Source organism: Hyaena hyaena, unplaced genomic scaffold (assembly GCF_003009895.1).
Source record: "Hyaena hyaena isolate Hyena2069 unplaced genomic scaffold, ASM300989v1 scaffold_528, whole genome shotgun sequence".
NCBI lineage: Eukaryota > Metazoa > Chordata > Mammalia > Carnivora > Hyaenidae > Hyaena > Hyaena hyaena.
In genome coordinates, this window is record NW_024081158.1 from 40,663 (window position 1) to 68,493 (window position 27,831).

General features: G+C 36.6%; 1 protein-coding gene across 1 annotated transcript in view; it reads left to right on the top strand.

Moving 5' to 3' along the window:
- The window catches only part of ANKIB1 (ankyrin repeat and IBR domain containing 1), a gene marked incomplete at its 5' end in the record, with an annotated part of 81,893 nt that overhangs the window by 40,236 nt on the left and 13,826 nt on the right, over positions 1-27,831 (top strand). Inside the window, 5 exons of the mRNA XM_039255440.1 lie at positions 9,775-9,863; positions 17,972-18,102; positions 25,597-25,731; positions 26,633-26,719; positions 26,810-26,876. Of these exons, the coding sequence (XP_039111371.1) occupies positions 9,775-9,863; positions 17,972-18,102; positions 25,597-25,731; positions 26,633-26,719; positions 26,810-26,876 (509 nt within the window). The remainder of the gene's footprint in view (positions 1-9,774; positions 9,864-17,971; positions 18,103-25,596; positions 25,732-26,632; positions 26,720-26,809; positions 26,877-27,831) is intronic.

Genomic DNA, 27,831 nt, shown 5'->3' on the forward strand with positions numbered 1-27,831 from the left:
CTTTTTTTCTTGAAAAAAGACTCCAGCAGTGATTCTTAACCAGGGATAACCAGAATTAACCAAGACAGTTTTCCCAAATTTTCATCCTAGGCCCCAGTAAGATTTTGATTTAGTAGGTTTTGGAGTAGGGCCCCCAAAAAGAAGCTTGTAGTGGTTCTTAATGCACAGTCCTACTTAGGAATCACTTTGTGTGTCTTGTGTTTTGTTTAATAAGGAAAGTACTTAATAAGTATGAACTGGTGATAAATCAGTAATGGATAGGCTATATAGTTATATAGTCATTTGACTATATATCTGACATCAGCATTCTGCTTTGTTCAGAGTCAATACAGTCTTAATTAACTGTTTTGTCTTGGTTAATTAAATGATACAGAACAAGAAATAGTATTCTTTTTTCTCATTTTCAAATGTATCACATATGCAAGGATATGCTTTAGATAGGCATAAAACTCTACTTATCAGAAACCAAAGTCAAATTCTAGCACTGCTAAGTAGTAAAAAGGCATAGTTATGTAAATATCTGTGGTCTGAAAGGTCTATTTCTTACCCTCATCATCATTATCATTAGCTAAAAATATCCCTTGAATTGCTAATCTATATATAGCACTGAACTCTGGGTCAGGTGTCAGAAAACTACTGTCCCCACCAATTTTTATTTTAAAACAGCCACACCCATTCATGCCAGTTTGTTTACCTATTCTGTGGCTTCGTTCAGGCCATGACAACATTACCTGGTTGTAATAGAGACCATATGGCCTACAAAACCCACAATATCTATCATTTGGTTCTTTACAGAAAAAGTTTGATAGACTTCTGTACTAGGTGCTTGAATGAAGGGATTAATGAAAGGAAAACCATATTGACTACTTTCATGGCTAAATCAGACTCAGAAAGTAAAATAGCAACAAAGTATTGAATGATAGATTATATCCACATATAATAATAATTTACTATATTTTAAAAATTATAGTAATTTTTAAAAATGTTTAAAAGACAAATTCCTAATTTTTAATTTTGCATGTTTAACTATTTGTGGATTGGTTCTTGACTCCACCTTACTACCTTATCAGAGGAGTTCAGGATCCAGCTCAGAAGTGACAAGTGAATTAATGAATACGCATTAGTTTAATTGTTCATGAATAAATAGTCCTTAGATGAATATGAACCCACTTTACTGTAACATAAGAATGTTAAAGTAAAAGAAAATAAAGGAGCTTCCTCTTCTGAGTTAGTGTGGAGTTCCTTAAGAAATTTAAGCTCATGTGTCATCAGGCACCCCTCTGTGTGTACCCTGTGCATCTAAAATGGCACTAATTGTGTATTATCCTTGGGAAAATTGAGGCAAGTTACCACAGAAATCAGTCTCTGAGTTCTCTGGTTCATGTAAGCATCCTGGCTGAACAAGGCTAATTCAGAGGATTGGTGGAGAAGCTACAAAAATAGAAAAAGGTAGATTAATAAAACATTTAGAAAATAATAAGAAGAGAGCATTTGCTAAGATCAGAGAATAATAAAGTTTTGAAGGGAAAGAGAAGAACCTGTGATTGGCATTGTCTTCTTAAGCTCTGTGGTTTCTATGGTCTAGCTTTTACTAATTTTTACTACAGATTAGCTAATATTTTTTAAATATTCTTCCTCACCTTTCTTTATGTGCTACAAGTAGTAGATTTTGTTTGACTGAACATGATGAAACTAACTAATGGAAAAACCTACCAATGACAGATTCTAAAAGCTATATGAATGTTTTTATAAACATATATGATGCTACAAACTACATTTCTAGACTAGTGTTCGAAGAATTATATTAGCTTATTCTTTCTCATACCCCAAAATATCAGGCTGGGTACTATTGTATGCCATGATCACAGGCCCTCTTTTGAATTTTTTCCCAGTTCAGAGGATCTGTGAATGGATTCAAGGCCACATTTAGTAATTATTTCTCTTTCTCTTATTCATAAAAGTAGTAGAGGGCTTAGCAAAAAGAATCATCATTTTCTGGACATAGAAATTCTGTTCTAAATCTAAATCCTATTCTAAGATTTTTTTACATTGCCTATTTTACCTTTCTAGGCATTAATTTGCAGTCTCTGTTTTTACATTCTTAACCTTTCTAATCTTATTCATGTAATAAAAGAGCTTTGCCTGTAATAAGAAATTCTGAAAATTAAAAAGAAATTCTAAATAGAATTCTACTGCCCTTATCTAGTATATCAAAAAGAGGCAAAATCTGCTCTCTGTAAAAGAAAGCTTTGTAAGAAAAATCTTTATAAAGACATGATTCTTAGTTTCTTTCTTTCTTTCCCCAGAAAGCTCAGAAATATTCTCTAAAGATGATTACAAAAACCACAAGAAAAGGCAATGATTGTTCCATGTCTCTCTCTCTGTCTCTTTTTTTTTTTAGGTTTATTTATTTATTTATTTTGAGAGAGCGTGAGCAGAGGAGAGGGAGAGAGAGAATTCCAAGCAGTCTCCACACTGTCAGCACAGAACCCAACATGGGGCTTGATCTCACAAACATTGAGATCATGACCTGAGCCTAAACCGAGAGTCAGACACTTAATCGACTGAGCCACCCATGTGTCCCTAACAATTCCTTCTTTTTAAGAGCTGCATGTGACAGAATGAGTTGAGAGCCATCCCCCAGGGGGATGTGTGCCTGGGTATAATTGAACATATTTATTGATAGGAGAGAAGGTAGGAGTAGACACTTCCCTTCCCACCACAGGACAGCCCTTTCGTTTGTAACTGTTCACCCACCAGTTCTGTGCCCTTAATAACTGAACCTAGAATGCATTCTTCCCTTAGACTGTATAATTGTATTTTGTCTGATCTTGACAATATTGTCCATAGACAATGTTCATAACTTAAGCCAATGAGCATTTCCCCTCTGTTTTCCTCTTTATTAAGTAGAATATACTACTTTGGGGGCGCCTGGGTGGCTTAGTTAAGCATCCGACTTTCGCTTAGGTCATGATCTCGCGGTTCGTGGGTTCGAGGCCCGCATCGGGCTCTGTGCTGACTGCCAGCTCAGAGCCTGGAGCCTGTTTCAGAGTCTGTGACTCCCTCTCTCTCTGACCCTCCCCTGCTCACACTGTCTCTCTCTCTCTCTCTCTCCTAGAAATAAATAAANCTGTGACTCCCTCTCTCTCTGACCCTCCCCTGCTCACACTGTCTCTCTCTCTCTCTCTCTCCTAGAAATAAATAAAACATTAAAAAAAAAAAAAAGAATATACTACTATGTAACTTCTGTGTTGTCTGAACTAATGCAAAGTCTTTCTTTTCTGAGGCAACTTTGTAAAGATTTATTGTCAAAAATACTTCTTAACACCACCCAGATTCTAATCTGTGAGGAGAAGAACTCAAATTTAACCTTCTGTATAATGGTCATATCTCTCCTGTATCACTCTCCCCAGTCCTGTTAATCACCAGTGTTGCCACTGAAGATGGGAGACACTTAAATGGAATTCATCTCTTCTGAATCCATAGACAAACATATTTTTGAGTTATTGAATAAAATTGACTGGCATGAATATTCTAAACAGTAATGTTATGTGGTTTTTAATATATCACCCAGCTGTGGAGCATTTATTTACTGAAACTGTGCAAAGAACCCTTTACAGTAGTGTCACCATCACCATGAAACAAATTTAACCAGTAAGAAGATTTGGATTATAGTGATGCAACTGATGAGAAACAACAGCATCAGGTTTCTAGTCCATTGAAGTTTCCAGTGAATCAAAGTATGATGTGCAGATTTGTCTGATATTTCGGGAAAATTCACAAGTAAATGTCTGCATTAATATTAATAAGGATTTTGATAAAACCTACTCTCCTGTTAGAATCATGAACCTTGATTGACTTAAAGCAGTAGTTTCAAGCTCATCTCCTCCAGACTTCACAGGCAACAGACTTTTTAAGAGTCCTCTGGGCAAAATGCATGATATTGTTCTTGTTTGTGGACCCTAATAGTTGAGTCTTATCTCTTGCAAAATTAGAGTCTCAGATCCTTAGCTTAATAGCTCTGGTTCTAGAAAAAAAAAAATTGTTTTTCCAGATTGGCAGTATTTAGCTATTTCAGTATCAGAGTCCTGCCAACTAGCAGAATGTATTTGCCAGCTTGTCCTAGGCCCAGAAATGAAACATGGTATTTATTTGATATAAATCAGTCATAAGACCCTGTTTAAATATCATGTCTACTCTATACAAAATATCATACTCATCTAAATAAATACTATTGAAAGTTCAATTTATCAAATTTCAGTGGAGCATATGATTGACCTTAAACGGGAGACATTGGACCTCCTATTTGAGACTTAACTGCCATTAACTAGCTGTGTGACTCAATGATAAGCATCTTCTCTTACAATACAGTAATACAATTGAAGCCTTTGTAATTGATGCAGTCAACATAAAATGTACTAGTTCCAAAGTCAAACAATTTGGCTTCAAATCTCAGCTCATCTGCTTGCTACTTGTGTGACCTTTGGCAGAGTATTGAGCCTATCTGTGTATTTTAATTTTTTTTTAATGTTGGTTTATTCTTGAGAGTCAGAGTGAGAGAATGAGCAGGAGAGGGGCAGAGAGAGGGAGGCACAGGATCTGAAGCAGGCTCCAAGCTCTGAGCTGTCAGCCCAGAGCCTGATGCAGGGCTCAAACCCACTAACTGTGAGATCTTGATCTGAGCCGAAGTCAGATGCTCAACCAACTGAGCCACCCAGGTGCCCCTCTCTGTGCATTTTAAATGAGGATAATAGGGGCACCTCGGTGGCTCAGTTGGTTGAGTGTCTGACTTCGACTCAGGTCATGATCACTCACTCAGGTCATAATCACTCAGTTCATGAGTTCAAGCCCCACGTCCGGCTTTGTACTGATAGTGCAGAACCTGCTTCAGATTCTCTGTCTCTCTCTGCCCCACCCCCACTTACACATGCTCACTCTCTCTCTCAAAAATAAACAAACATTGAAAATTAGAAAAGAAAGTGGGGATAATAGTACCAATTTGAAAGGGTTGTTTTGTGGATTAAATGAGTCAGTATATGTAAGTTATTACATCATTGCCTGGTATACTTAAAAATACTAGCTTTTTTTTTTTTTTTTGAGAGGGGAGGGGCAAAGAGAGAGGGAGAGAAAGAATCCCAAGCAGTCTCCATACTTTCAGTTCAGAGCCTAACTCAGAGCTTGAACTCCTGAATTGTGAGATCATGACCTAAGCTGAAACCAAGACTTAGATGCCTAACCAACTGAGTCATCCAAGAGCTCCCGAAATTCCAGCTTTTTAAAATTATTATTTTTAGCTGATTTATTAATTAAGGAAGAAAGTTAGTTAAAGGAGGAAAATCGTAAAATGGGGATTTCCACTTAATCAGGATTGGTCATTAATAAAGTTCTAAAATGGCAGTGACTTGAAATTGTCAACTTCTTGTTAGAAATTTCTTCCGTCAAGTAATGAAACTTTAGTAGGTTTTTCCTTTTCCAGAATCCTGTGGAGCCACTGTATTTCTGCCAATGGTTATCCATATTGACAAATGTTCAAGGAAAGAACTATTCCTTGATTTCTTGATATTAGTTAAGGATCATATTTGGACAGGGTTAAGGATTTTATGTTACATAACCTTTTCTTTCCTTTATAATGAAGCACTTTTTCCCCTTCGTGAACTCACTCCATTGGTGTGTCTACATTTCATTTAACTGTATGACAGAATTCCTCTTCCAATTCACTTGTTTTTAGTGACATTTTGAAGTACAGTCGCAATAACAGGTGCTAGGTCTGTCAGAAATCTTGTCACCAGTTATTAGTGTCTTGGTTGAAAGTTGCTTCAGGAATTTAACTTTCTAGTGTTTGCAAAACATTCTAGTCCCTTTATTACTTCTTTCAGAATAACCCTTTCCCTACACATGGCATAATTCAGATTTCCAATCATGTAATGTCTGGTAACATTGTTATTACCATACTTCAAAGTAGTTTGGGTTTGTTTTCTCAAATCCCTTAGTTTTAAAAAGCAATCTCTAACTCCCTTTTTAATTTGCAGTCCTTGCTCTGACTTCTTTATGATTTATAAGCCTCTCCTTTAAATATCCACTCTTAGCATTGCATTGGAAACTGTGCCACCTAGTTAAACATTCAGAAGTGATCCTGCTGATTGGGCTAGCACCTGAGGAAGCAGCAGGTCTGTGTCCTCTGGTGAGGTTCTGGAAAAGAACATTTCTGTTGCTGTCTAATGCAGTACCTCAGAAAACCAAGCATACTGATAAGCAGTTATGGCCTTTTGAAGAAATAGCTTTTATTTTTTCAGACTCCATTTGTAAACATTGGACTTTCCCCTCCTACCCCCCATGATTCTTTTCCTGGTTCTGTCAGAAAATGTTCTCACACCAGAGCCAGTCATACTGGTATTGATTCTACTAGGGAAAAAATATTCAATGTGTTGTTTAATCTTCATGGGGAAAAAATCTTAAAGTTAATAGAAATAATGTATTTCATTGGCTTCATGTAGATACTGCAGATATAGAAGTGTATTTTATGTCTAAATTGGTTTTTAATAAGTCATGAGAAATCTAGGTACTCTAATCCTGCATGTATTCCTAAGCACCATATGGAAAGACTGTTCCTAGATGTGTGGCATATTTTTTACTCTAGTGTATGCTAGTATATGTGCCAAATTAAAATTAACAGTTACCACAAGTATCCCTTATATTTCTGGGCAGTGGAGTTGATTTTAATATGTACTAAAATGAGGGGTGCCTGGGTGCCTCTGTTGGTTAAGCATCTGACTTCGACCCGGGTCATAATCTCACAGTCCGTGGGTTCGAGCCTCATGTCGGGCTCTGTGGTAACAGGCCACAGCCTGGAGCCTACTTCACATTCTGTGTCTCCTTCTGTCTCTGCCCCTTCCCTGCTTGTGCTCTCTCAAAAATAAACATTAAAAAATTTTTTTTAATGTACTAAAGTGAATGTAATATATAATACATCTACTTGCATTTTTTAACTTCCATTTTTAATCAACCCAATATTTTTTGAATGATTGTTAAGTCACCACACCACTAAATTACTAAGAAACATTATAAAACCACAGTTATGGAAAAGATTTCCCAAGTGCCAAATTCAGTAGTCAACCATTTTTTTAACACTTTTTTTTTTCTTTTTTAAGAGAGCATGCAAGCAGGGTGGGGGGGGGGGGGGAGTGAGAGAGAATCCCAAGCAGGTTCCCAGCTGTCAGCTCAGAGCCCAATGTAGGACTCGAACCCACGAACTATGAGATCATGACTGGAGCTGAAANGAGAGAGAGAGAGAGAATCTTTAGCAATCTCCATGCTCAGCACAGAGCCCAAAGCGAGGCTCAATCCCAGGACCTTGGATCATGACCTCAGCTGAAATCCAGAATCAAATGCTCGACTGACTGAGCCACCATGCACCCCAGTACTACCGGGAACTTAAGCAAACTAAATTACTCCTTCAAGATAATTGATGCTTTTTTTTTTTTTTTTTTTTTTTTACCTTAAAAGCATTTTGAGTATATAGTTCAGTGGTATTAAGTACATTCCTAATGTTGTGCAACCATTTCCTATCCATTTACAGAACTTTTACCTCATACCAAACAGAAACTCTAACCATTAAACAATAACTCCCCATCTTCCCTTGCCCCATAGCCACTGTTAACCACCATTCTACCACACAATTCTCTGTGAGTTCCCTTTTCTGAATATTCAATGTAAGTGGAATCATGATATTTATCTTTTTGTGTCTGACTTAATTTCACTTAGCATAATGTCTCAAGTTTCATCCATGTTGTATCAAAATTTCATTCCTTTTTATGGCCAACTAATAATTCCATTGTGTGTATATATGCCACATTTTGTTTATCTGTTTATCTGTTAATGGACATGTGGGTTTTAAATCATATTCTGGCTTTTGTGAGTAATGCTGTTGTAAACATTGGTGAAAAAATTATAGTCATTGTGGAATTTTTAATTCTTTTAGGTGTATACCTAGGACTGGAATTGATAGATCATTGAATAATTCTGTGTTTTACATTTTGAGGAACCATTGAACTGTTTTCCATAGCAACTGCATCATTTTAGATTCCTATCAGCTCTGCATAAGGGTTCATTTCTCTGTATCCTTCCTGACACTTGTTATCATCAATTTTTTAATAGTAGCTATTCTAATGGGCTTGAAGTAGAATTTGAAACATTCTTTTTGTTGTTGGTGTTGTTTTGTTTTGTTTTGTTTTGTTTTGAGATAGAGAAACAATTTGAGCAAGGGAGGGGCAGAGAGAGAGGGAGACACAGAATCCAAGCAGAGCTGTCAGCACAGATCCCTATGTATGGCTCGAATCCACAAACTGTGAGAACATGACCTGAGCCAAAATTGGACACTTAACTGACTGAGCCACCCAAGCATCCTGAAACATTCTTAATATAGTAAAATATTTCTTCATAGTTTGTAATACTCTACCTGTATCAGCAGGTGTGTCTTCGTAACAGACTTAAACTTTGCAAACAAGATCTTTTGTTTAAAATAACACATGATGATGATGATGATGATGATGATGATGATGGCACCTACAGATTGGGTTTTTCTCCTTTCACAATGATATTTTGTTATTTACTGTAAAATTTTCTTTGTTCTACAGAATATACCATTATATTGAATTAAAATGAGTAATTTGTAAAGGCCTTAAGCTCTTTTTTAATGTTTATTTGTTTATTGTGAGAGGGAGTGGGGGTGTGGCAGAGAGAGGGAGAGAGAGAGAGTCTCCTAAGCAAGCTCCCAGCCATCAGCACAGAGCCCGACACAGGGCTTAATCCCGTGACTGTTGAGATCATAACACTCAGACACTCAACCGGCTGAGCCACCCAGGCTCCTCCTTAAGCCTGTTATATTTTTTATATAGCTATAGAAAGAATGTAAAATCAAATTACAAATGATAAATTGGTATGTTTTTAATTATTCAAATCAAAATTTGCCAAATTCCAGTTAAACAAAAAATTGGGATTCAGGAAACTCAACGATAGATTAAATTGTCCTAGCTATTACTTGGGGATTCCAAGGTGAAAGTAACAAGAATGTGATGTAAAACAGTACTTTTTCAACTATAAAATTCAGAAGGGTCATGTGGTAATTTTGATAAAATGTAGATTCAGAGCAGTAGGTCTTATGGGCCTGCTCTTCTGCATGTTTAACAAGCTCCTGAGCAGTGACAGTGCTGCTATCCCAGAGAACAAACTTTGAGTAGTAGTAGTGAGGACAGAACCTAACTGATAAAAATATTTTATAGCTCTTATAGCATGCAAAACTAAATTATAAATGTTAGGTAATCTATTTGGAAATTTTAAAAATGTGTAAATGAATGTGCTGCTTTAAAAAATTTTTTGACCTGGTGGTATCAAGCTCTAAAAACATATTTTCAGTTCCTCTATTGAAATACTTCATTTCTCACTAGTCACTGTACTTCAGTTTTCTCAACTTTAAAATTGTAAGAGAACTGGGACACCTGAGTAGCTCAGTCAGTTAAGTGTCCAACTCTTGGTTTCAGCTCAGGTCATGATTTCACGGTTCATGAGACTGAGTTCCTCATCAGGCTCCCAAGCTGCCAGTGCAGAGCCTGCTTAGGATCCCCTCTCTCTCTCTGCCCCTCTCCCACTCAATGCCTCTGTCTCTCTCTTAAAAATAAACTTAAAAATTTTTTTAATTGGAAGAGCACTTTTCATCTATTCCTTCAGCTTCATGTTGATGAAGAATATTTAATGCCTTTTCTTTGTTTTCCTCTTTAGGGAGTGCCTTGGTGAAGCGCATGAGCCTTGTGACTGCCAAACATGGAAAAATTGGCTACAAAAAATAACTGAAATGAAACCAGAAGAACGTAAGAGGAAACTTAGAAAGCTATACTATATATGTTCTAATAGCATTCAAAAGATAATATGATCATATTACTTAGAGTCTTCATTAAGTAAGTTTTCAAGTTTGTTAATGGTGTAGCTCTCCTATTTAACATTACACCTCTAACCAACACCCTTTTGGACATCACAGTGTTTTTACAATGGAAATCACAGGTTCCATATTTCTAACAGACTGTTTTAAGTTAAGATAAACAGGGTAAACAGGGGTTGCATTTAAGCCATTCTCCTACAGCCATCTCCTTTATCCTGGGGTAGACCAACTAGCTTTTCTCCACCTTAAGGGAAGAAATGTATAAGCTGTAGTGAGAGGAAGTTTCTTATTTCCCTGGAAGCTTCCGGTGGATAAGACAAGTTAATTTCTTGGTATTATGTGGCTCTGTAGACTTACTTATATTAAATGTCATGTCTATAACTATTTTAACTGAGATTTCTATAAATACATATTAATCCTACAGAAATGCTATGAAATTGGTGTTAGTAATTCCATTTTGCAGATGAAGAAATTAACACTTAGATTGGATCGAGTGACATCAGGCACAGTGTATGTGCCTGGAAACAAAACGGGTTTCAATTAGCCTTCCTAATAGCAATTCCTGCATTTAACAGGGAAATATATCTGCTTTACAATAATTTCTCATCCCCTGAAGTGTTTTATGACAACTGTTTATTTTCACATTAATATAAAAGTTAATTTTTTTTAACTTTTTATATAAGGGAGTTAGTTTGACGTATTACAAATCAGGATTAAGAATTGACTGGGGCATCTGGGTGGCTCAGTCAGTTGAGCATGCGACCCTTGATTTCGACTCCAGTCATGTTGTCATGGTCATGAGATCGAGGCGTGCGTTGAGCTCCATGTTGGGCGTCGAGTCTGCTTAAGATTCTCTGTCGCTTTCCCTCTGTGCTCCCCTGCCCTGCTCATGCATAAATGCACACATGCTCTCTCTCTCAAAATTAAAAATAAATAAAAATTAAAAAAAAAAAAAAGAATTTACTTGGCCGCCTGTATGGTTTGGTTGGTTAAGCACCCAACCTCAGCTCAAGTCATGATCTCGCAGTTTGTGAGTTCAAGGCCCACACCAGGCTCTGTGCTGACAGCTCAGAGCCTGTAGCCTGCTTTGGATTCTGTTACACTCAGTCTCTCTCTTTCTCTCTCAAAAATAAACATTAAAAGAAATAAAATTTTTTAAAAAATTCAGTGAATCTGCACTTATTATGAGCAAAGTACATGATGATGCATCAATGCCAGCCTTCAAAAAGCACATATGCTAGAAGGGAAGCAGATCATTACAGTATCATATGATAACTAATATAGTTGGGTAAAGATGAGAGTAAATCAGGTTGGACGGGGGGGTATCATAGAATCCTCCTGAAGGCAATGAGAGAGGAATTGGTTCTAGTGTATCTGCAGAGGCAGAGCTTTGGTAGGTATTTCTGTCACCAGCTGAAGTGACTCTAGCAGAGCCTGGCTGACAGCTCTGAAACCCTACAGTCTTGTATTCAATCAGGCAACGTACCATTGCCCAAGAGCTTGTCCTTGGCATTTTAGATTCACAAGATTCATTTTATGCATTGACATAGGGTCATTCAAACCCATGAAGAAGAGTCCACTATGTAACCCAGAATATCAGTTTATTAATTGAGGGAGATCCCTTTCACATGATGAGAAGGCTTATGTCCCTTAACCAGGAGCAAAGGTAAATGAATAATCTTAGGATATTTCATGGTGAAATCTGATTAAATATTTCTTTTATTTTTTTAATGTTTTATTTATTTCTGAGAGAGCGAGAGAGACAGCGTGAGCAGAGGAGGGTCAGAGAGAGAGGGAGACACAGAATCTGAAGCAGGCTCCAGGCTCTGAGCTAGCTGTCAGCACAGAGCCCGATGCGGGGCTCGAACCCACAAACCGTGAGATCATGACCTGAGCCAAAGTCAGACGCTTAACCAACTGAGCCACCCAGGCGCCTCTGATTAAATATTTCTACCCTGAACACTCTATCATTCAATCAACAATTTTTTTTAATATTTCCAATTCTTGTGGTTTTTTTTTAAATTTTGTTTATGTTTGTTTATATTTGAGAAAGAGAAACAGAGTGCAAGCTGGGGAGGGGCAAAGAGAGAGGGAGACACAAAATCTGAAGCAGGTTCCTGGCTCTGAGCTGTCAGCACAGAGCCTGAAAGGGGTATCAAATTCACAAATTATGAGATCACAACCTGAACTGAAGTTGGACACTTAACCAACTGAGACGCCCAGGTGCCCTTCAGCAAATATTTTTTTGAGTACCTGCTATGTGCTAGGAAATTCCCAAATCAGAAACACTTGTATAGATTGTTTTATTTCCCAGGTACATTGTGTCTCTCTCTTGAATGCCAGATAATAGCTTGTCATTGCTCCCTTGACACCCATCTATTTTCCTATTCTCCTGATATGTATGGGTCTGTGTATGTGTGTGAGTTCCATAAATAGATTAATATTAGTATCCTGCAACACCTTTAAACATGACAGAACATTGGATTTTGCATTCATTTTTTGCCATGGGCACCAAGAAACATCATATTTATTAGACATGGTTTACTATTGCCCACCTACCTACATTTCTTAATACATTTATATGAAGCCTAACATGAAGGTCCATGGGAGAATTTTTAAGAGATGAGGCTGGAAAGGTAGGTGTTGCCAGATAAAACTGAAATTATTTTATTAATAGAATAAGTCAAAGAATGCATTTTTTAAGTAGGGAAGTGGCATTATCTGAGATATTTATACAAAGGTAAGTGATGACTAGGAAGGTTAGACTGAAGGAGACATCAAAGTAGGAAGGGGAATTTTTAGTTTGAGTAAAAGAGTGGATCATTGGTCAACCTAGGAAATTCAGATATGAGTTTCAGGGTGCCTTGCTGTCTCAGTCAGGCATCCAGCTCTTCAGCTCAGCTCAGATCATGATCTCATGGTTCATGAGTTCAAGCCCCACATCAGGCTGTGTCCTGACAGCATGAAGTCTGCTTGGAATTCTGTGTCCCTCTGTCTCTGCACTGCTCCAGGAATAAATAAATAAATATTTTTTTTAAAAAAGAGTAACTTTCAGGGGAAAATAAATTGTGTTTAAGACATTGTTAACTTGAAGTACTTGCAGGACATTTATGTGGAGATGTCCAGTGGGATTTTAGAAGTGTTTGTCTGCAGCTGAGAAGAGATGCTGAGAAAACTTAGAAATAACTTGTTGCTTTTAAATGATATCTTTATTTAACATTTATTGAGTGCTATTTTATATTGGAATACAGAAATAAGGTGCCCTCTATGTTCTTGAAATTTACATTTTAGAGATGACGACAGCTATATACAAAACTAAGAAAAAGAAATATTATTAACGCTGTGAAAGAACAGCATACCTGTGGCACATTATGAGGGAGAGGAGAGAGCAAGGAGAAGACCAGTTCTCTAGGAGAGTGTGAGGAAAAGCAATATAAAAGAATTGGTGCCTGAGCTGCTTCTTGAAAACTGATAGATATACTTCACGCCCACCAGAACAGGAAAAACACTGGGGCTTTGGGTGAAGCAGAGCTGTGAGATAGCATGGTGTATTCAAGGGCTGCAGATACTGAGTGCATAGGAAGGTGCTGCACTGAGAGATGAGACTGCATAGGCAGAAGTCCAAATCAGGTGTCGGGGGGCGGGGGGAGGGGGGCAAGGCAGGGGTTATATGCAGTGTTGAGAGGTCTGACTTCATCCTGAGACACTGAAAAGGAGTTTTGAGTAGGAGAGTGATAATTGAAGATGCTTACTGAGAGAGAACACTTAGGTGGAAGTGTGGATGGTGAATAAGAACTATTGAGACAATAGGTAAGAAAGCTGTTTCTGAGAAAACTTCAGAATGTCCAGGTGAGAAGATATGAGGGCTGGAACAAGACAGAGGCAATGCAAGTAGGAGAGGAGAGTTAAGAGATAATTTTATTAAGTTGTAAATCTAGCGTACTTATCAGTTGCCTCGAAGAGGTAGTGCACCACAGGAAATAATTAGTACAATATATTATTTAATTCTTGAGTAGAAAATGGCTGTTAAGTGTCCAGTTTAAGATAAAAAGCAAGCATTTTTAAGTGGGTGATTATTTTTAGTTATCTCTTACCATTGTAAAATTGATCATTCATTCCAAACCCACAAATAAGTTTTTACTAGGGAAAGAGAGAGAGAACAATGTAGCTAGTAAGTGCAGATTATTGGTGAAACAGTTACAAAATACCCTCACATACAATAATGGTCCTGATAATGAGAAGAGAAGAGAAATAGAAGTACTAGAAAATGGTGTGTGTGGTCTATACATAGTTACTTCTGGTAGCCCAGAGACAGGGAGGCCTCAAATTAAAAACTGAAGATTCCTTCAAAGAATTCCAAATAGTCTTTTACTTTAGAAAGACAGAGAAAGTTTAGAAAATTGGATAGAAGACAAAAGACTGATGACACCTGAAAAGTTGTCTACCAGAGAAGGACCAAAGCCAAGACTGCAGAAAAGTTTCCAGTTACTGAGAAAAACCTAGGAATTTCTCATTGTCCTCCAGACTGAAATGTGATGGCCATTTGACCACTATTAATGGCCACTGAAGTTTGTGAAATTTAGGATAAGGCTTAATGCAAATAATAATAAGCCAACTGAAATGTTTAAGCAGAACATCATCATTAAATATATAAAAATAATATTTCAGCAAAGAAAAGTATGATTTAATGCTATATCGTTTACATTTTAATTTGGATCATGGTCACATTATCTTTGGCATAAGCATTTTCAACTGAACTTGTCAATTCCTGAGATCATTTTCTCCTTTATGCCCAGTTTTCCAAAGTCTTTGAATTATGAGACTCAAAAGAAGTGACAAAATCTAATAAGAAAAAGTATTAGAAAATAAACTAAGATTAGTTCAATATAAAGATTCAAATACTATTTTTCAGCACTGAAACTGCTTCTATTATGTCTAATCAGAGCAAGAGGGGAATGATTATATATTCAGTGAAAAGATAGCTAATTTATAAAAATTTCAGACCAGTTTTTCCACACTACGTAATAAATGGTTATTGAATAGAATTCAGATAGTCTTTTTAAGTAGTCAGTCTTTAAAATCAACTTTTTTTTTCACTTACATACATATTGATTCTACTAGTAGAGCTTAGATTTTTATGTTCTAAAACTTGATCAAATGAAGTTAATATTTCTTACAAAGAGACCTAGTCGTGTAACCGAAGACAAGAGAAGAGACTGGAACTCAGGGTGAAGAAAACTCACCAGGTAGACTGAAGGGAGATAAGATATTACAAGTATGAAGAAAAGTATATACAAAGGGCACTTGTATGAAATAAGCATGTTCAGAGAACTAGAGGTAAAGACCTTTTTCCCACTACAAATTTTTGTTTTAATAATAGTTACTTCCTGGACGCGATTTACTTTATACAGTCCTCTAGAACACAGTTAGGAACTAGCATTCTCTCCGAGGGTGGTAGAAAAAAACTGTTATGTTGCAGGCCACAAAAGCTGCTTTGTTTTAATGGCTTTGTGCTTTATTTATTATAACAATGGACAATAAAGGTCATAAGAATATGTTAGAGCCTCTGAGCTAAAAATAATGTTGATGCTGAAAGGATGAGAGAGGGTACTACTTAAAAACAAAAATTAGACATTGTACGTAGTTGATTAGGTTTTAAATGCCTTTGTAAATGGGATTTCCTTCACAACTTGAGCTAATTAGCCATACATATAGTAAGCTCCTTCTGAAACTCCTGTTCTCCACTAAATTAACTGACAATTCTCTGTTAGCAATATCCTATTCAAACCATCTTCTACCAAGCGGGTTTAGTACTGGAGTGGAGTCTGATCAGTTCATTGCTGCTATTGTCTCACTTTGCTCTGTGGTGAAATTGAACACCAGTGCTTCATAGTCCAGCAGTGGCTGCTATTCTGTTGTTGAACAAACTTAAGTTGGTAGGCACTTGGGGCTCCTTGAAGCAAGACAGCCCCACTCCTCCTCTGCTAGGCTCCATCAAAGGGCTAATCATAGTGCTCAGCTCTTCTAGTTCATATACTGAGCCACTTCTCAGAGGTCAACCTGCCCAACCTTTGTCTCCCTTCTCTTTCTAGGGTTGGGTAATTTTTCCTTAAACTTCAAAACTCAAGGAGTCTGATTTCTCACCTGCTTTTTAACAGTAGAGATAACTCCTTACCCCACCCTTTTGAAAAATGGCTACATGTAATCAGGGCCTTGATTGGATGGGCCACGTGCAGTGATTTCACGTGAGTTTTGGACATCCCTTTTGGGAAAGAAAAGGTAGAACTTCCCTGTGCACTTAGAGCTAGAAAAGAAAACCAACTTGATTACTGACAGAGAGGGAAAAATTACATTTTAAATTGTATGTCTGCAACTCTCTGTTCGTAACTCTCCACTTGGGGTGCTGGGGGTGGGTATTGGTTTTAAAACATAAAGTTACAAGATTTAGTATCTTTTAAAGATCATGACATTCAATAAGACTGCAGATCTCAAATTAAGGTAGAATAAATTGAGTTTAAAGTGAAGAATAGAAGATTAGTGTGGGGTTAGAGGGTAGGAGAAGCTTGCCAGGTAGATAGCAGCCAAATCATGAAGGACTTTGCATCTTTTGCTAAAGCAATTTTATTTTATCTTGCAGTCAGGGGGCAGCATCTAAAAGATTTAAAGGAGACTTTTTTTTTTTTTTAACATTTATTTATTTTGAGAGAGCACACACAACCGGGAGAGGGAGGGAGGGTGAGAGAGAGAGAGAGAGAGAGAGAGAGAGAGAATCCTAAGTAGGCTCTATGCTATCAACACAGAGCCTGATGTGGAGAGAAAGAGAGAGAGAGAGAGAGAGAGAGAGAGAATCCTAAGTAGGCTCCATGCTATCAACACAGAGCCTGATGTGGGGCTCAATCCCAGGAACTGTAAGATCATGACTTGAGCCAAAATCAAGAGTTAGATGCTTAAGCAACTGAGCTACCCAGGCACCCCAAAAGGAGATTTGTATTTTTAAAAGATGACTGTGTAAGCAGTATAATAGAAGTTGGAAGTTGAGAGCAGAAGAAGGAGCTGGGAGATAGGTTGGTTTTCTGTGTTTTAATTGTCTAGGCAAGAGGTGTGGAGTACCCTAGTTAAAGCAGTAAGAAGTGGGAGTGAAGAGGAGACAGATAAGAAAGAGAAAGAGGTAGAAACAATGGAATGTGGCAGGTTAGGGAAAGGAGGGTGTCCAAGATCCATGTTCCTGGATTGACTCTGAGTAGATGATCATATCATTTACTGGAACAGGGAATAGAAAAAGGGGCAGGTTTAGGGGAAATGTAAGTTTAGTTTTAGACACATTACATGGGATTCATTTTTAGTTCATCCAAAGTAATCATGGATAAAAATATTGATATTTCAATATAACTTTCATGTTTTTTACTATGGTGAAAATATCTGGTCATTCTGTTTGTAACTGACCCACTTAAGAAATTACGGTCTGGGGGCCATTCTTCCTATAATTTTCTTTGATGCAGTAGTTATTTTAAACAGACAATAATATGTTGCTTTTTTTTTTAACTTTGGTTTTTTTCTTCCCTTGTTTATTTGAACACAACTTTAGAAAGAAATCTTTAAATCATATTTCATATATCAAGCTTTTGGAAGACAACTCCTTATCCTATAATCATGCTCTTCAGAAAAAAAGCAGTTTTAAAACTTTGCCATAGATCCTATATAGAAAATAAATACATGGTTTGGGGCACCTGGGTGGCTCAGTCGGTTAAGCATCCACCTTCAGCTCAGGTCGTGATCTCACAGTTCGTGAGTTCAAGCCCTGCATTGGGCTCTTTCCTGCAGCTCAGAGCCTGGAGCCTGCTTTGGATTCTCTCTCTGCCCCTCCCCTACTTGTGCTCTGTCTCTCTCTCTCTCAAAGCTAAATAAACATTAAAAAAAAAAGAAAGAAAAATACATGGTCAGAGACAGTGTACAAAGAAAACTTTCGCAGGGGGTAGGGGGGTTCCCTCTGAAGTCATACACTAAATCGTGTATTTTATGTTTGTGCTTAATATCCCAAAGTTGTAGGAGTTAGTGAAGCTTATGAGGATGCTGCCAATTGTCTGTGGTTGTTAACTAACTCCAAGCCTTGTGCTAACTGTAAGTCTCCGATACAGAAGAATGAGGGATGTAATCACATGCAGTGTGCTAAGGTAAGATGTTAAAGAGGATTTTGCATGTTTTGCAGTTAGAATCTAAATCTGACTGTTAATCCAAAGAAGAAACAAGCATAAAAATGTTGCTGGGTTTCAGATGAATTCTAGCAGATTACATTCTATATTCTTTGCTGAATAACATAAGTATTGCTTTATACTACTAAATTTTATACTCATGATGAATGTTAAAAATAGGTTAAGGAGGGGCGCCTGGGTGGCTTAGTCGGTTAAGCGTCCGACTTTCGCTTAGGTCATGATCTCGCGGTTCGTGGGTTCANTTTGTTTAAAACGTGATAAATAGCATTTTAATTGCACTGGAGAAATCTGTTTAATGCAGATACAGCAAGAGGGCAGGACTTCCTCTAATAGTTCAACTCCAAATGCACATGAAGACTGGTCATCTGTTATGTTCTGGCTCTTAAGAAGCAGAGGGGAAGGGCGCCTGGGTGGCTCAGTCGGTTAAACGTCCGACTTTCGCTTGGGTCATGATCTCGCGGTTCATGGGTTCGAGCGCCGCATCGGGCTCTGTGCTGACTGCCAGCTCAGAGCCTGGAGCCTGTTTCAGTCTGTGACTCCCTCTCTCTCTGACCCTCCCCTACTCATGCTGTCTCTCTCTCTCTCCTAAGAAATAAGCAAAAACATTAAAAAAAAAAAAATAGGTTAAGGATTCAGTGATATTTGGGCAAAAGATCAAAAATACCTGAATCTTTCCCTGCTAATTATCTCTCCCAGTGAGGATCCTGATTGCCTCCCCCAGTGAGGATTTTGAGAGTTTTGTCTTTATATAAATAATAATATTAAATGATAAAATGCTACTTTATAGACATCTCTTACAAAGGTAGCTTTTAAGCACACAGCTTAGTTTCAAGGCCCAAGTCAGGCTCTACGCAATTCCTCTAGGTCCAAATCTAAATCTTGGTGTCTATGTATATAAGTGGCTGTAAAATAAAAGTACCTGAAGTTGTAGGCAGACTTTAGGTCTGCTAATGAAATCATCAGTTAAACAAGTAATTATTTACTGTATTTAAAATGAAAATGCTGCAGCATCTGGGTGGCTCAGTCAGTTAAGTCTCCAACTCATGATTTCAGTTCAGGTCATGATCTCATGATTCTTAGGAGTGAGCCCCACATTAGGCTCACACAGTCAGTATAGAGCCCGCTTGAGATTCTCTCTCCCCACCCCTCTCTCTGTCCCTCCCCTGCTCATGCTCTCACTTTCTCTCTCTCTCAAAAATAAACTTAATGAAAATGAAAATGCCGACAAAGATCTTGACCAAAAAATAACTAATATAAATAATTATTTTTGGAAGACTACCCTATTGACATAGTTGCATAGAAAGAAACTTCCATATGTAAAATAAATATTCTGGAATTAGGTTAATAAATATTTTATTATACCATGCCAGAATTTATAAACATTTTTGTTTCCAAATTATAATGATATTCCAGTTTTTTTCCTTTTCATTGGAAGCTCCATATATATAAAAAATAATTACTTAATATCAAGAGGACAATGTAACTTTTCTAATTTACATTGTGAAAGAAACCCAAATAGTTCAGAAGATTCCAATAAAATACATAAATATCTTCTAAGTATTATTTGATTTTTTAAAATATTTTTTTAAGTTTATCGATTTACTTTTGAGAGAGAGAGAGCACGAGCTACAAAGGGGCAGAAAGAGGAGGGGAAAGAGAATCCCAAGCAGGTTCTGCAGTGTCATTTCAGAGCCCAACACAAGGGCTCAGTTCCATAAATTGTGAGATCATGACCTGAGCTGAAATCAAGAGTCAGGTGCTTAACCAACTGAGTCAGCCAGGCACCCCAGTATGACTTGATTTTTAACATTAAAGCTAATCATTATTACATAAAAAGTTATACCAGTACCAGATAATTGTATAAGCCTATTATAAAATTAACATAAATTAATTGGCTTAGTGAGACAGTAATAATGATTTCCTAAGAAGGAAGAAAAAAAATGTAGTACAGTGTTCTGAGCAAAATGCTCCAAGGTACTTATTATTAGTTCAGTTGGTCAGGCCAGAAATATTTGTGGTCTTCTCTCCAATATCCATTATTAGTTTTTTCTTAGAAAAATCTCATACAGACTGTATAGATGTGTAAAGAAATGTAGGTTGACCATAAAAATCAGCAAGATCCAATATTACCTTTATTTCCTTCAAAGCACCTACCAGTATCAGGTAGTTGATAAATATGTATTGAGTGAATATTTTCATGAATTCATCAGGCTTTTAAGATAATTTATTTTAAACAGCTTTTTGCTTAAGCTTCTGTTGTATTTAAAAGAAACATTTAGTTGCACACTATGTAAATGTAGTCTGTCTAATATACCATCTGAAGTGTTTGCATTTAACAAAAGAAACTAACAAATAATTCTTAAGACACAGAAGAAAAGACATCTAGAAAGTAATAACCTTGCTACAGAAAAATTTCATACTTCTAGAATTTTCTTTTTAAATGTGAAAGTGGAACAGCAGATCATGCATAATTGAATCCATGCTTTAACACAATGACTAAATCATAATCTACTTTTATTAATGCCATAGTTTTGATTATGATTCAATAGACAGTTTTTACTTTCTGGAAACAAATTGTTAAACATCTTAGAAGAATAACAAATTTCACCTTATAAAAATAGTTCTGTGTAGTTCAAAAAACAGTCTGTATTCATTTCCCTTTAATTTTTAGATTTTGCATTCTCACACATTTTAAGTCACTTATAGTAATTTTCTTCATCTGACTCTGTAAAACTATAGGTTGCAACTAAAAAATAAAAGTTATTTAAGCTCTGTATTCTTTTTCTTATAAAATATGAAATTTGGCTATTTTGTAGAAACTTTTGCCACTAATTTTGAGATATTAGTAAAGCTGTACTGAAAGGTACTTGTATCAAATTAGGCACAAAGTTTGCTGATACCAAGCAACAAAAGAACTTGCATACTCTCAGAACTTTGATATCCATAACTTATTGTGTAAGTGCATGTTAGTAAAGAGCTAGATGAATACAGAGACTTTAATTCAGTTCTCTGTCTGTGACCTATCAGGTAGAGAAAAAATTAGTGAAGATACAGAAGATTTAACATAACTACTATGGTATATCTGATGTTTTTATATTCAAACTCTGTGTCCTGAAAATTTGGATTACATCATCTTTGCAAGTATCCATGGATCATTAGCAAAAAAATTTGACCATTGGTCATCAAAGAAAATTTCAGTAATACTGCAGAAAATAGAAATAGTAATAGCAACATTCTCTTATCATAATGGAATGAAATAGAAATTAATAGTAAAGGTACAAAAGCCCTTTTCATTTGGAAATTTTAAATTTCTCAACTCTTGAGTAAAAAAATGAAATATAAGTTGAATTAAAGACTATCTAGAAAACTAAGATAATGGAAGTATTTCTTTATCAGAACTTGAGTGCCTGTATCTAGAGCACTGCTCAGAAATGTCCCATAGCCTTATTAAAGCAATACAAAATAAGGAATGATTTAAGCATATAATTTTAAAAATTAGAAAAACAGAATAAACTTGGAGCATGCCAAGAGGAAGGATTTTTTTTAAGCAGAAATCAATGACTTAAAAACTGAAAAGCAATACAACTGACAAACCCAAAAAATATTTTTCTTAAAAAAATATTTTTCTTAAGAAAAAATAAGATAAACCACTAAGCTTATGTAAGAAAAAAATGAAGATGAGGGAGTTCAAAAACACAATGTCAGAATTAAGAGGACTAATCAAGAAATAAAGCAAACTTGAATTTGGAATGGATTTTCTGTTTTTTTTTTTAATTTTTTATTTTTTTTAATGTTTATTTTTCTTTTTGAAAGAAAGACGGCATGAGCACGGGAGGGGCAGAGAGAACGCAGGATCTGAAGCAGGCTCCAGACTCTAAGCTGTCTAAGCACAGAGCCCAATGTGGGCCTTGAACTCACAAACTTCGAGATCATGACCTAGCCAAAGTTAGACGCTTAACCAGCTGAGCCACCCAGGTGTCCCCAAATGGAATGGATTGATTTTCTAAGAAAATATAATTTATTAAAACTGATCCTAGAAGAACTATCCAAACAAACTTCTTTCCATAGAAGAAAGTTTTTCATCAGGCTTCCCCCTTTAAAGCAATAGGCCCTAACAGTTCCACAATAGAATTTTATCAAATCTTTAAAGAATTTCCTTTTCTTTAGTGTGCAATTCTAGTGTGACTTAAACTGTTCCTGGGAGTTCTTTTTAAAAAAATATATGAGGGGCGCCTGGGTGGCTCAGTTAGTTAAGTGTCCGACTTGGACTCAGGTCATGATCTCACCATTCTTGGGTTAGAGCCCCACATCATGCTCTGTGCTGACAGCTCAAAGCCTGGAGCCCGCTTCGGATATGTGTCTTCCTCTCTCTCTGCCCCTGCCCCAACTTGCACTTTGTGTCTCTCAAAAATAAACATTTTTTAAAAAATGAAAATTTTCAAATTACTATAAAGTGAGAAACTTGATATCAACACTTGACAAGATCATAAAACTTAAAAGAAAATTATAGATTAGTCTTACTTATGAACAATAATGCATAAGTCCTAAATAAGATATTAGAGGGGCACCTGGGTGGCTCAGTCAGTTAAGCGTCCAGCTTCGGCTCAGGTCATGATCTCACAGTCTGTGGGTTCGAGCCCCGCATTGGGCTCTGTACTGACAGCTCAGAGTCTGGAACCAGCTTCAGATTCTGTGTCTCCCTCTCTCTCTCTGCCCCTCCCCTGCTCACACTCTGTCTCCGTCTCTCAAAATAAAGACATAAAAAAAATTAAATAAGATATTAGAGGGGGAAATCTTAGCAAATATAATCCCGCAGAAAACATTAATAAAAGGATAATTGATTGTCAAGTATATCTCAATTAAATTTTTTTTATAAAAAAGGTAATTGAGGGGCACCTGGGTGGCTCTGTGGTTAAGCATCCGACTTTGGTTCAGGTCATGATCTCGCGATTTGGGAGTTTGAGCCCCATGTCAGTCTCTATGCCGATAGCTCAGAGCCTGGAGCCTGCTTCAATTCTGTGTCTCCCTCTCTCAATCCCTCCCCCACTTGTACTCTGTTTGTCTCTCAAAAATAAAAAATTAAAAAACATCAAAAAATAAAAAATAGGGATGCCCGGGTGGCTCAGTCGGTTGAGCGTCCGACTTCAGCTCAGGTCATGATCTCACCGTTTGTGGGTTTGATCCCCGCGTCTGGGCTCTGTGCTGATAGCTAGCTCAGAGCCTGGAGCCTGCTTCAGATTCTGTATTTCCCTCTCTCTGTGACCCTCCCCTGCTCATGCTGTCTCTCTCTCTCTCTCTCTCTCTCTCTCTCTGTCTCTCAGAAATAAATAAAACTTTTTAAAAAAAAATTTTAATAAAAAATAAAAGCTATTTCTGTACCTTGTCTTATTAGTAGGTCTAAAGAGAAAAACCATATATATGGTCTGTAGGTGCTAAAAGGGCATTTGACCAAAAAGTCAACAACCAGTCTTTATTAAGACACTCAAAAAAATAGGTTCAGATGAACTCTTCCTTAGTATGATAAAAATAAATCCACTTCAGGGGTGCCTAGGTGGCTTAGTCGGTCAAGTGTCTGACTTCGGCTCAGGTCATGATCTCACAGTTTGTGGGTTCCAGCCCTGCATTAAGTTCTGTGCTGACAGCTCAGAGCCTGGAGCCTGTTTCAGGTTCTGTGTATCCCTGTCTCTCTGCCACATCCCCACTCGTGCTCTCTCTCTGTCTCAAAAATAAACTTTTTTAAAAAATTAAATATATAAATCTACTTCAGTCCAAAAGTTAGAATAATATTTAATGGGATATAGTAGAGGTACTCTCACTAAAATCAAGAACAAGATAAGGATGCTGTCCAAATATTAAGATTGGACTAGTGATACCACTCAACATATTTAGACAATAAGAAGAAATTAGAGATGTAAAAATCAGAAATGAGGTGATAAAATTCTTTTTTTTGCTGATAGCATGATTGATTTTATACCTATAAAACCCACAAGAATCAATTTAAAAACTAACAACAAAATTCAGTAAATTAGCAGAGTAGAAAATTAATATGCAGAAAGCAGTAGCCTTCATGTGTACCAAAAACATCCAAACTGAAAGGGAAGATCTCATTTATCTAAAAAGAAACTTAAGAAATATACAAAACGTATATGAAGAAAATCCTAAGACCCCTTTTGTGTAGGACACACAGATGACAAATGGAAAGGTAGTAAAGTTGTTGGATAGAAAGATTCCAACAAAGATACCAGCAGGTTTTGTTTCTGCATCTCGGTAAGCTAATTCAAAAGTTCACATGGAGAAACAAAGCAGGAACAGCTGGGAAAACTGAAAAAGAACAGTGAGGAGGAACCAGCCTTGTCAGATAGTAAGCCTGTTATTGTTATAAAAGCTCAGTAATTAAAACAGCATGGTGCTGGGACATGAATCTAGAGATTAATGAAACATAATAGAAAACCCAGAAAATACGCAGGTATATGGGAATTTAGCATATGTTATGTAAAGGAGGATCTCCAGCCAGTGAAGAAACATGGACTGTTCAATAAATAGTATTGAAATAACTGGGCAGATGTGTGGATAAAAATAAAGTTGAATCCATAATATATGCTATATACCCAGATAAATTTAAAAAACAAAAGTGCCAGAAGAAAACAGACTTGAAATGAGATCTTTCTGACCCAAAATCCATAAGGATTTTAAAAAATGATGTATTTTCATATTAGGATGCTCATATTTTTGGCATTTTCTGCTAATTTTGGTAATTAAGAAAGTGAAATTTTCTTAAAAATGAGAAATAGGTTTTAGATCAGTCTTCCTACTTAGAAATCTCTCAGACTTGTTTTCTGGTTTCAAAACCAATTTGTCACAGTCATCAGAAAAACTTCTGATGAAGACTGGTGAAACTTCAGAGACCAAAGGTTACCATGCACTGGAAAAATGAAATATTAAATAATGTTGTTATTGGGAAAGAATATCTTATTGATTTCCTTAATCAGTCTTTATTTTTGAGAGAGAGGGAGAGAGCACGAGCAGGGGAGGATCAGAGAGGGAGGGAGACACAGAATCCAAATCAGGCTCCAGGCTCTGAGCTGTAAGCACAGAGCCCAGTGTGGGGCTCGAACTTGTGAAAGTGAGTTTATGACCTGAGCCGAAGTTGGATGCTTAACCGACCGAGCCACCCAGGTGCCCCTCCTATTGATATTTTTAGATTCCTTGATATTACGTCATAATATTATGATTTACTTTTTAACTTCCTTATAAACAGTAATTTTGAACTACTCTCACATCTTTCCATAGTGCAGATGAGGGTCCCAGAGGAAATATGAAAAAGATCATATGTCTTTAAGAAGATTTATTATTCCTGGTCACAGAGGCGGTCACTCTACAAAGTGGTTGACTAGAACTCAGAAAATATTTGCATCTTAACACAGGGGTGATGTTTGCATATGTTTTCTTTTAAAGTGCAAGTATGACTTTTGCTGGATTTGCCTAGAAGAATGGAAAAAGCATAGTTCTTCCACAGGCGGTTATTACAGATGTACTCGCTATGAAGTCATACAGCATGTGGAGGAGCAATCCAAGGAAATGACTGTGGAGGTAAACAGAACTGTTTAAATCAAGTCCTCTGGCTAAGCCACTTAATACCATTGCGAGTATTTTGCATTTCTTCTTTTCCTGTCTTATAATGAGGCCTTTATAGTTGCCTTTAATTTAAACAGAATAGTTCTATCAACTTGAGAGCTTTTTAATATTCCTTTTTTTATATTGGGGAAGATAAGTCTCATATATCCCTGTCTCTGTAATGACTTAACAGTTTTAGCATAATGTCAACAATACAGTATTATGTTATAGCATATAATGAATCTCTTTGCTTGGCTGCCATAACAAATACCATAAAGTGAGTGGCTAAACAACAGAAAGGTATTTATCACAGTCCTGGAGCCTAGATCAAGATTCGTGCCAATTCGATTTCTGATGGTCGACTCTTTTCTTGGCTTGCAGAGGGCTAGCTCTCTTCTTGCTATGTCTTCACATGGTGTGGAGAGAGAGAAAGCTCTGGTGTCTCTTCATTTTCTTATTAGAGCACTAATGCTACTGGATTAAAGTCCTACCCTAATGATTGCCTCATACATAGGCCCTATCTTCAAATCCAGTCAGTCACATCGGGGGTTAAAGCTTCAACATGAATTTTGGGGAGACACAATTCAGCCCATAGCAATAAGCAATATAGTAAAAATCGAAGATCTGATAAATGAAGGTCTTAAGAGGCATCTTTGCCTTATATTCTGAGATCATAGATTCATTGATTTATCACAGAGAATACAAATGCAAGACTTTGTTCTGGTAGCCTTAAAAATGTATTTTTTTCCTCAATAAAATAATCAAATCTGTATGCACAATTACCTATTTCTGATAAGTAATATTAAGTGACAAAGTCCCCAATTTTAATAGTTAGTACTTTATTTATAAAAGTCATTTATGGACTTTTGTTTCCTAGGCTGAGAAAAAACACAAACGATTTCAGGAACTTGACAGATTTATGCACTATTATACAAGATTTAAAAACCATGAGCATAGTTATCAGGTATGTCCCAAATCATTTCAAGTGCTCTGAATTATACTATTGTGAATAAATAAAGAAAATTATTTAAATTATGTATTTCTATTTCTTTAGTTAGAACAACGCCTTCTTAAAACAGCCAAAGAAAAGATGGAGCAATTGAGTAGAGCTCTCAAAGAAAGTAAGTTTTAAGTGGTATGTGTGATAATTAATATAAAATAGTCTTCCATGCTTTAGTCATTTCATTAGTAGGATGTTAAGGTCTTTCAAAGAAAACATGATCTCCTTTAACTCATTCTGGTACTCCTTGGAATTCTCTGAAGCCCAGAGTGCAGCTCAGCAGTTGAGGCCTCTGTAATTAGATTTTCTACCCATCTTACTTCCTATGCTCCTCTTAATGTGGCCTATGCCTTTAGCAATAAACACACATCATGTTTTTGCTTACTCTGTGCCACTGCTAATGCTCTACAATATTGGAAACAGTGGATGGGCCCTCAAAGGGCTTAAAAGCATCCTTGATACAGTCAAAAGAGCAAGATTCACATGCCCCTCAACTGTCGTGTGACTGAAGTCACAAAGATTCTAGAGAAAATTTAGCAGAGTGCCTAATGGGATGGAGGTCACGTACAGTTTTGGTAGAAATCATCTCACTGGAAAATAATGGATGTTAGAGTCTAAAAGCAAAGACATGAGATAGGGCTGACTTACGGATCCTAAAATGGAAATGCAAAAAAAAAAAAATTCCTAAATTGGATTAAGAATTGTTTCCATCATTAAAATATATCACAGTGACCACACACAGCATAGGTTCTACCATGTTTGTTTTAAAGTCACGTTTTTAAAATAATCATAACATATATAAAAGGTTTTCAGCCTAAAAGTGCAATTATAATTGTATTTGCTCTAATTTATAAAAGTAAGCCCCTTTTCATGAGGATAATTCCCTAATTAAGATAGTAAGCATAAATTAAATAAATTAGAGTAGAAGAAAAAGTATCAATAGCAGCTTTGTCTCCTTACTACTAGTTTTTAGACTTTAGTAATGATGTAACCATATTGCCATTTGAGGTACTCTCCACAGTAAAAATTGAAAGGACAAAACCCTCACACGTTCTACAGTTCTTCAAACAAGGATT